The 10765-nt window shown below is 40.0% G+C and overlaps 1 protein-coding gene across 1 annotated transcript; it reads left to right on the top strand.

Annotated features, from left to right (window-relative positions):
• Nucleotides 1-908: 908 nt before the first annotated feature.
• On the top strand, nucleotides 909-9479 carry LOC124114580 (leukocyte elastase inhibitor-like). The gene is made up of 2 exons (XM_046475205.2): nucleotides 909-1027; nucleotides 7658-9479. Exons 1-2 carry the CDS (start codon nucleotides 970-972, stop codon nucleotides 8860-8862), a joined length of 1263 nt encoding a protein of 420 aa, XP_046331161.1. The 5' UTR covers nucleotides 909-969; the 3' UTR covers nucleotides 8863-9479.
• Nucleotides 9480-10765: the final 1286 nt, after the last annotated feature.

Here is a 10765-nt window from a genome sequence, read left to right as displayed (position 1 = left end):
ATTTGAAAACGCTCCCTTCACATTCAATCATCAGATTATGAGATACTCTGCGTATAGGTGACGAATGTTTGAATTCCAATCAGAATCATGAACAGAGGGGGACGAGTGGTCCAGTCGCCTACGTTATGGCTGGAATACTGATAAACGCTGAGCTAAACCCACCTCACTCCCTGTACCGTACACGAGCAAAAGAAACAATAAAACAGATCTAAAACAGTTTCAAGCATAATTATTTTCCTGTTTTAAAATTTGACATTGGAAATTAAGATAAGGTGAAAATCATATTAGTATTACCATAGTTAATTCGGAACCCTACATGCCCGGAATTGACAGGGTTTCGGATTAGTCAGAGTCCGGTTTTGACAGATTTCGCTGAAACTGAGAGGCTATAATATGTCCCCTATTACACAGAGAGTTAGTCTGTCTTACAGACCCTGATACAAATATATATCAAATACAGCCCATGCAAGTCTATAATGTTTGGCAAGTCTAGATCACTGCAGTATCTGAAAATGAAGAGAGTCACTGGGCTCCTTTTTATTATATTTTTCTTAAGATAACTGAACAGCTGTTTTTTTCTGTCAAAATGTTCATTTCAGAGACTAGATGTAAGTCTAACAGAGAGTTTCAGCCTCAGTGTGTTCAAGGTTCAGTTGTATGTTGTTTTTTACAAACTTACAGATAATAACAAAAATGTAACTAAAATAAAATGGGTCATTTATCAACTAAACAAACACATGACTTTCACTTTTACTGACTCATTATCGATCCTAAAACAATTATGACTACACAATACAAGAGCAAGGTTCGGAAATTAGTTATACCGATAAGAAAAACACGTTATTTTATGTCCCCTTCAATAAATCCATAGCGCTAAGGGAGGTAACTGGTGTGCAAGCGTACCCGAAAGTTACATCTACTCAGCACCTGATTTGCTCTCGGCAGTCCCAACTTGTTGCGAGGGGTAAGATGGCGCTCCGAACAGTCCCTCTCATCGTGTGTCTCATGGCGATTCTTCTCATGACGGGTATAGTAATTATTTTACATTTATATCATTTAAACAGTCGGATCTGATCGAACCTGATCGCTCTTTTTCTTTTCCTATACAACGAGCGTACATGTTTATACTTGAAGTGTACCATTCGTTGACCAGTGGCTATTTTTAACACTGACTCGTACTTATTATAATATTTTTCTCATAAAAATGCGATTTATGTTCCCTCACCTACTGACACGTTGCCTCGGGGATGTTGCAAAAATAGCAGTTGATGTAAGAGACGGATTGTTCACCGATGCAATCTGTCACTTTGTTTTAGATGCATTGTGTTTTGTGATACCTGGCGCTAGTACCAAGTCTACATAGTACGCCGGCAGTGGTACACGAAGCTTAGAGGGGTCGTGGTTTACATGTGGACTGTGCACTGTCACATTCACCTCCACATTCGATGGGGGGACAGGCTGGTTGTTTGGGGGAAGCTAATGTGATAATTGAAAATCAATACCAAGGCATGAGACCAGCGATAAATATAACGCTCCAGTGCGCGCGCCGGACACCTGGAGCAGACGACAGATGGTGGAGGGCCGTTAAAGGCTCTCTCCCAATCCTCCATTGTCACAAATAATGTGTGAAGTTAAAGGTTAAATTACTAAACTCTATTGTATAGATTTAAAGGCGCATTATCTCTATTGTGCTACGCTAACTAAAGCTGAATACGCCATAATCGGTCGCGTTATGCACATGTAAAGGGGTGGTCGTCTGAGTGTTGTGTTACGGGTGGGGTGGTGTCCCCTCAAAATGCACCCGTTGATTGTGGAGAAAGAGGGAGAAACTAGTTTATTATGTCTGACCTTCTGTACAACAGAAAAATACCGAGTGAGAGAAAAGTATGTAGAAATGTGCACGCGACTTCCTGAGGGTTACGATAGATCATATATAAATGCTTCCTACCTGGACACACTCACAATACTTAGAAGACAACTTCAGGTTTGCCTGTGTAGAATGTTGCGTGAGACATCGTATGTGCGAAAATGCTGGATAGTTAGAATTTGTATTGGGCCAGTGAACAATCTACTTTCTCCAAATGTTAACTTTGAATCATTAATACCTTCCTCTTCGTCACTGTCTTGTTTTTAGCGTTCGCCCCCCCCCCCCCCCCCCCCCCCCCCCCCCGAGCACTTTCATTTCAGTCCTTTTTTCTTAGAGCGTTGATAATGTGTTTTTTTAATTTTTTTATTTATTTTATTTTATTTTATTTTATTTTATTTTATTTTATTTTATTTATTTTATTTTATTTTATTTTATTTTATTTTATTTTATTTTATTTTATTTTATTTTATTTTATTTTATTTTATTTTATTTTATTTTATTTTATTTTATTTTATTTTATTTTATTTTATTTTATTTATTTTATTTTTAATCCCCATCCATATGTCTACAGCAGTGTTGTTATTCCGTTAAAGGATCAAGCATTGTGTTGTCAGTCATTAACTGTAGCCCACAATAGGAGTGTTGCTGTTTGACAGGAGGGAAGTTTTTTATGAAATGGTCCGTGTTCTCATTAGTCGATATCTAAGAACGCCAAGCGTGTGGTGCCATGCTTCGCGGCTGACATACCGCTGCTCCACTTTGAGATTTTAGTGCCATTCCTCGACACCGTAAAGGAACCTATATAGGGCTCTGACGTCATGGTGCCATGCTGCGGAGCACGAGTCCGATTAGAGCCTGACGTTACGTCGTCTCCAAGTCGCTATGAGAAAGCACTGCCACTATGGCGTCAGTCAGGCATCTCTTTACCAGTCCCTCAGTGAAACTAGAGAAAACATACTTAGTCCACGCCATTCTTTGACAACACGTGTCAAACTCTATTACCGTGACACTTTGTACTGAACGTGTGACTACTAGTAATACTGCTTTAACATTCAAACAAAAATATTTAAAACGGAATTTAACCATACATGTTCACGCATTCACGTGATCGTCATGAGAAACGTTGACCTTCGTTGATTGAGATGTCAATGCTTATTAATTTAATTCTATTATTAGGGGAATCTCTTAAAGTCGGGAAAGAAAATTCATTTGTTAAAAGGTACTTTTTGTCATTTAGATTTGAATATGACTATGTTTTCAAATTCTTATTTACCGCCTCTAGAATGCAAATTCACACTTTTATATGTTTTAGTAGTAATTAACACCATGCTCAAGTACAACCTCTTCAAGCATGTCAGTGGTATACAGTTAACCTTGTTAATCCGGACGGTAGGTTCGCACTGGATTCGCCATTTTTGTCGTACAGACCTTATTAATAGCCCGGGAACTGGATCAGTGTGCACTCAATTTTCATTCTCAGCTCCTTGGGGAGTATATATCCCAAGCAGCCTGTAAGGTGATAGAAGGTTCTTATAGTTACATTACCATCTCCTCCTACCGGGTACCCATTCACTGCTGGGTGAACAGAGGCTTATTTTAAGTCACATCACGGGGAAAGCAGGTTACCGGAAAAACGAGGTTTCAATGTAGTGACGCTATTGTAAAACTTTGTACATCACAATATATATATATATATATATATATATATATATATATATATATATATATATATATATATATATATATATATATATAAGGTTCATATTATATATATTGCGTTATCCGACCATCTACTTCAAAAATTATATTCACATCACTCATTCAAAATACTATGAAAACCAAGTATAAGTTTTAATGTCGCTATTATTATGCCACCTATTTCAAAATACAACTCAAAGAAATTAATTAGCTACGACAGGTGAGCATTTGTTATGAACAATATAACGCCGGAACTCTACAATATATTCATACCACTCATTCATACATACTGTGAACACCAAGTACAGCTTATAATGTCGCTATTATCTGCTAAGATTAATTAATTTACACTCATTGTTTAATGTGAGCGCTTGGCCCCGTTGAGATGTTAAAGCCTGCGTCCTTGAACATCTGGTAGGCTGTCATTTCCCCTGGGGCGTGAACAGTCCCGCAATGTTCAGTTGTTACAGACCGACTTGAATACTCGTATAAACAGTACTCTCTTTAAGCTGGGAGTTAGCACAACTTCTTTTATCGTGCCTAGATTAATCGCGTAAGACGTACATTCAATATAATTAAGCGTTCGTTTAGTAGGGTGGATTCTAATGACATCATTGAGGAAGAATCAAATCAACGCCGCAGTTTTAACAGCTGTGAAAATATTGCTTGACTTTATTTTACGTTTCTTAGTTTCACTCAATCCACCTGAGAGGTATTACTGAGCGTAAGTCTATTTTTAGATGCACTCAGTGTAGAGATTGCATTTTCAAAACAAAGGGGTCGGTGGTGGAAATAACGCAGATGAAATTAGATAAATTGATACTGTTTTGACACGGAGCGTGGTGGCCAGAGAACGGAAGGCCTGTGTTTCGATGGGAGCGTCATACCAAAAGATGTTAAAAGATGGTACTTGTTGTTACCCTGCCTGGCGTTCGGGGACTGGTCGGCTAGGAGTCAGGATACTGTGACCGAGTGGAGTGTCCACGCTAAACTGCAGCATGGTATCTCAACGGACTACCACTATAAAACTAGTAGTATTATTCTGTTTTCGGGGGCTCTTTGTAAGTCCACTCAGCCCATGTTGGACAAGCCTGCATGCCCCTTTAAATCCACGTGAACCCCGTCCGCACGGCTGACCAAGTCACTGCCGTGTTAATTCACAGACAATCACGCAGACGTGCCGTATCACGTCTCTGCAAATTACTACGCACGTACGGCTGATCACTCAGAGGTCAGTTGATGTTCAAACGCTGGACGGTTTAAGAGCAACCCTTTAGGTGGACATTCGAGGTTTCATATTCTGAAGATGCGGGGTTTTGTCAAATGATAGAAAACACGCATTTCAGTACTTCGTAAGAAATTGTCCTGAGTTCTCCGCTGGTCAGCGTACCACTTCCTGCTGACCCACGTGTTCCCTTGCCCATATCGTGAACAACATGTTTTAACTAGACAAAAGTTTTTTACAGGACAAAACGCAATGTCGGCAAGAGCATGTTGGTTACTGAATAAAAATTCACGACAGTGTAATTGCTTCACTACTATTCGCATGATAGTTCTGTCGCACAATTGATCTGTTACGTTTTTGATATTTGATAAGGCCATTGAATGCCAGGAAAGAGGGAAACAGTACTCAGTGAAACAGTAGTGTGTGTGTGGTTTGGAGGGGGGCAATACTTAAGACAAATCATACGAAGGACATCAGTACTTAGGAAAACAGTATTGTTGAATCAATACTTAGAGAAACAGTATTGTTGAATCAATACTTAGAGAAACAGTATTCGGGGAATCAGTACTTAGGGAAACAGTACTGGGGAGTCAATACTTAGAGAAACAGTATTGTTGAATCAATACTTAGAGAAACAGTATTCGGGGAATCAGTACTTAGGAAAACAGTACTGGGGGAGTCAATACTTAGAGAAACAGTATTGCTGAATCAATACTTAGAGAAACAGTATTCGGGGAATCAGTACTTAGGAAAACAGTACTGGGGAGTCAATACTTAGAGAAACAGTACTGGGGGAGTCAATACTTAGAGAAACAGTATTGTTGAATCAATACTTAGAGAAACAGTATTCGGGGAATCAGTACTTAGGAAACAGTGCTGGGGGAGTCAATGTTTAGAGAAACAGTATTGTTGAATAAATACTTAGGAAAACAGTATTGGGAATATCAATACTTAAGGAAACAGTTTGTAGGGAGTGAGTACTTAGGGAAATAGTATTTGGTGGAATCAATATTTAGAAAAACAGTTCTTAGGGAAATAGTTTGGGGGGAATCAGTATTGTGGGGATCAGTACTAAAAGTAACAGTAGTTTTTGAAACGGTAATTTTGGAAGAGTACCATGGAAACAGCGGTTAGGGAACCACCAGGCAAGCAGTACTTATGAACGTTCATTGAATTAATCCGAATGGCGGCATCATTGATGAGTGATCAGATATTGACCAGGCATTGGTTGGCCATTACTGGAGTGAGTCTGAATGTATGCCGCTTTCAGCACTATTCCCGCCATATCACGGCGGGGTAAAATGAAATGTCTTTGATATATTGTACTCAAGTATGAAATCGAACCAGGGGATTGGGAGCGATGGGTTCACGCCTTACCCACAAGGCCATCGCCCCTCGATTGGGACAGACCAGTGACAATACTTACTGCTGCAAGTTGAACTGTTCACGCACGGCCACGTACCCGCTACAGAAGCACGTTCAAGTGTAGGTCGAATGGAGTGAGTGAGTTGGATTTTACGCTGCTTTTTAGCAATATTCCAGCAATAACACGACGGGGACCCCAGAAATGGGGTTCACATGACGGAATGGAACGTGTATATACACATATAGGTGCACAAATAATGAGGATGACACCTATCGTGATATCTTTTGAGCATTTTGCAAAATACTGACAATCATGTTAATCATGTTAAAACCTGACATAGATTAAAGAAATTCATTAGCTTGGACGCAATTTGAAATCTTGATGTTAGGCTTAACACTGACACATTTATTATTGAAAGATAAGTAGATCTATTCGTGTTAATCGCTGTTTCTCTGTTTGAAATTGTAAATGTGTCGTCTGCTGGATCATCTGCTGGCCATTACCTATTAGCTGTTGCCACACGGCATGGCCAAGGGTATGGGCAAACTCAGGGCCTGTAACGGGGATGTACTCTGGTAACTTCAAACACCACCATCCTTTTTCAGGTGGAGCTAATTCAGGCCACTGGGGGATATATAGACTTGCACAAGTCTCCAAGTCAATAATTATTAGTTTTAATCATAATTTCTAGATTATGTCAATAGTAAGAACAAGTTGTCGCCATAAGAGACTGGAGTCCTTACTGTCCACATATCTAGACTTGCCTATTAGGAGGATAGAATTACTACAGATCCATGGATTTATCTTTCAGTGCAGCCTTGGAGCAAGGCTATATGATATAGCGTAGAGTTAAGACCAACCCTTCGTCTCTAAAATATATTTTTGATAGAAAGAAGTAACTACATTTATATTTAAAAGGAGCCCCAATGAGATGGAAGTGTCTTGTGTAAAATCTAGACTTGCAGATAAGAGCTATAGCATTACAGTCAGGGCTGGGCGGAAGGGAAATGAATATGGCCCAGGGACTGTGAGACAGACTATGTACAGTGTAACATATCTTACTCGAACTTACATGACGATGTAACTTATGGTATCCGGAGAATTCTAATCTTTTATTGACCCCGTTCAACTCGTACTACTGATAACATTATATTGTTTTAAAATCTCCTTGAATCTCGAATCAACGGTTATAACGAACTCAAAGGGACCAATAATTTTTGTTCCTTATAACCGTAGTTCGTTATAAGCGTTTCAACTAAAGGATACCGAAGTGATGGATATAACGAACTGTTGTTTTTGGCCATTTGCGGGACCAAAAACAACAGTTCGTTATATCCATCACTTCGTTATAAGCGTGTTCGTTATAAACGTAGTTTACTGTATGTGTCTCTGGGAAGAACAAGTGTTCCTTTAGGGCAAACTACACAATGCTTCAATATAATGTTGTGTTCGTTTGATACATATCAGTTCACTCTGCTAATGCCAGTTTGGTCTTTCCCAGAATGCCTGGCGCGACACAGACGTCGACATCAGCGAGCGAGCAGACGACGTCCACCGCTGTCGGAGTTCCCGCCACGCCTGCACGCCCAGTTTGCCGCCGTTGCAAACAACTTCACGTGGAATCTCTACAAACAGTTATCCTCGGGGCGGCAAAATTTAGTGTTCTCCCCCGTCAGTGTGTTCAAGACTGTCTCCATGGTGTACCTCGGAGCAACGAACGTTACTGCCAAGGAAATATTCAATGCAGTGGGATATAAGCTGTTAAAAAGACCCAGAAAAGTGCGTAAGGCGTTCCGCCATTTTGGAGAAATGATGCGCAGACCTATGCGCAATGTGTCGTTCCAAGTGGCCGATGCGCTGTACGTTCATGAATCGATTCATCTCAGAAACAGATTCGTCAAACGGATGAGGAAATTCTATAAAGCCAAAATACGGAAATATAATCACAACACCAAGAATGCCGCAGTGTCCTCCCTTAAGAAATGGATAAAAAGGAACACCCGGGGCAAGTTGAATGACTTCAAGACTAATTTATCCGTCAAAAGCAAAAGGGCGTTGTTGTTTATGAACGCCGTCTATTTCAATGGCTCCTGGGACATGTTGTTCGACCGCACGCTGACCAACCGCACCATGTTCGACATCAACAGATACACCCGAACCAAAGTCGACATGATGTTTTGTGACTGGAGGTACTATTATAAAATAAACCCTGAACTTAAGGTCAAGGTCATTGAAATACCATACGACTCGCACAGGTTTAGTTTTTATGTAATTCTACCCGATGACGTCAATGGACTTGAAGAACTGGAACGGAAGCTGACATCCACGACGTTTCAGAATCTCATAACAGATATGAAAGGGCCAGCACGCTTTCATTTGCGCATGCCGCGCATGAATCTCATGAGTGACCTTGACCTCAAACCTCATTTGAAGAAAATGGGGATCAAAGATGTGTTTGAGAAGAATGCAGATATGTCGCCGATAGATGGCACTAAGAATTTGTTTGTAGATCACGTGATGCATATGTCAGTTCTGGACGTGGATGAGGGTGGCAGCGTGGGGTCAGGGGTCACGGGGGCAGGTATAGCGCTGAGGTCAGTGCCCCCCGAGTTCAAGGCCGACAGACCCTTCATGTTCGTGATTAAAGACAAATTAACAAAAACCGATTTATTCATGGGCAAATATTCTGATCCACGTGCCTCGTAATTACTGAGAATATGTTGTCCTTGACCGACATTTACGGGGAAATTCCTCAACCTCCTTCGAGAATACGGACCTTATATGAGGTGGACGAGGAAGGCGTAACAATGCAATTCTTTGATGGGATTTTTTCTCATTGGTGAGGATGATGCTGTGGTGTATACTAGAGAGTCAGACAGTTCTCACAAAAATACACGACGTGGGGGTCAATTATGCACGCCCCGTCCCTCAAGCGTTCATCGCGCAGACTGTGTGATCTACTTCGACGCAGACAACCAGTATGGTGGTGTAACAGTTAAATTGACCCTCAGGCATACAGTATAGTGGTATATATTTTCAACAAGTTTAAATTATAGTATTTCAATGAATTTATAAATATTGACAGCAACAGTAAATGAGGATTTTAACATTTTATTTAATTTTGGCCAGGGGAATAAAAATACATTATTTGGGTTTTTACATTTCAATTTTTGGAGTCTGCGGATTCGTAAACCAAGGTTTAATCAAGTTTGGCCTGACAGATATAAAGAAAAACATTCTGATATGTACGGTGTCCCATAAGGGACATGGAGTCTGTTTTTCCATATTTTGATTTTTTCACTTACTTTTGTCGTTATCTTTTGCAAATTAACACAATTTGTCTTACAAATATGTGATAAATCATGTGTGAAGGAGATATTGAATCGCTGAAAAGTGAAACGAAAATGTCAAAAACTAAAATGAAAATGTCAAAAATCAAAAGCGAAAATGTCAAAAACTAAAATGAAAATACAGAAAACTATTTCCACCGCGGTGGAAATAGTTTTCTGTATTTTCATTTTAGTTTTTGACATTTTCGCTTCACATTTCAGCGACTCAATAGCTACTTGAAAGTACATTTTCCATGTTTTCGGTTGTTTATACATGATTTATCACATATTTGTATGACAAATTGTGTTAATTTGCTAAAGGTTACTATAAAAGTAAAATATCAAAATATTGAAAAACAGACTCCATGTCCCTTATGGGCCACCGTAGATATGACTTGCAGCGTCAGCGTGACGGCCTTTGAAAAGCAATTTCAAATTATTATGCCATTGTTTTGTCTATGCACAGTAAGGTGTCAGCTTCTTGTTGCTGATTTGCCCTTAGATATACATGTGTGTCAAGGCAACGTCACATAGCCTAAACATATACTATATACTGTGTCTGTAACAAAGGCAACCTCGTTAATCCAGACAACATTGTCCAGATTAACGAGATTCCGTATTAAAGAGTAATGGATAACATGTATCATCCTGTTGATTATAAACATTTTTCCAAACAAAAATCGACCGGAAATGGCGATTTCCGGGCTGACGGGGTATATCTTTGTTTTTGTTATTTTTATTTTATTTTTATTTTTTTGGACGGGGTATTTTACAATTAACAGATTCAGGTGTCCATCTGTGCGTGTATGTGTTTTTGTCAATAATCGTATGATCGTTCTCAGTCTCGGTTCTGTTCGTAACCATGGTAGCACGGGTTAGTTTGTAACATATGACCTCAGTATATGAAATTTGTCAGGATGCAAGCGGCATCATGGAAGTTAAACGGGGGGGGGTGGGGGGATGGGGGGTGGGGGGGTGTTTAGAGGACATTTGAATCTGGGGGACACAGGTGTTGTGCGTCAACACTTGCATCAATAGGACAAGGGTTGTGTAGGGTCGGTATGTGTATATCACCTATGAGATATGGGGCCACGAATTTACTTGATGCTGAGTTGGACAAAGTCTGAAATAGAATTAAATGAGGCGAACTGTGTCAGAGAGAGGCGGAAGCGCGTGTGTGTAGCCGCGCGGGGGAGTAGGGGTGGGGTAACATCATCTCCCTACAGGCCTAATGGCCTCCTGCACTCCACTGGCTGGAAATGTTAAATAATGGCACTCTT

Source organism: Haliotis rufescens, unplaced genomic scaffold (genome assembly GCF_023055435.1).
Source record: "Haliotis rufescens isolate VD_foot unplaced genomic scaffold, xgHalRufe1.0.p SCAF_88, whole genome shotgun sequence".
Lineage (NCBI taxonomy): Eukaryota > Metazoa > Mollusca > Gastropoda > Lepetellida > Haliotidae > Haliotis > Haliotis rufescens.
Note: the sequence above shows the minus strand (reverse complement) of the source record. Positions and strands in the feature narration are given on the sequence as shown.

What these genes read in the sequence shown, in the direction of transcription:
- LOC124114580 (XM_046475205.2), top strand. Translation starts at nt 970, where the DNA reads ATGGCGCTCCGAACAGTCCCTCTCATCGTGTGTCTCATGGCGATTCTT. An exon ending in GGCGATTCTTCTCATGACGG is followed by an intron (nt 1,028 to 7,657) that starts GTATAGTAATTA and finishes GGTCTTTCCCAG; the next exon opens with AATGCCTGGCGCGACACAGA.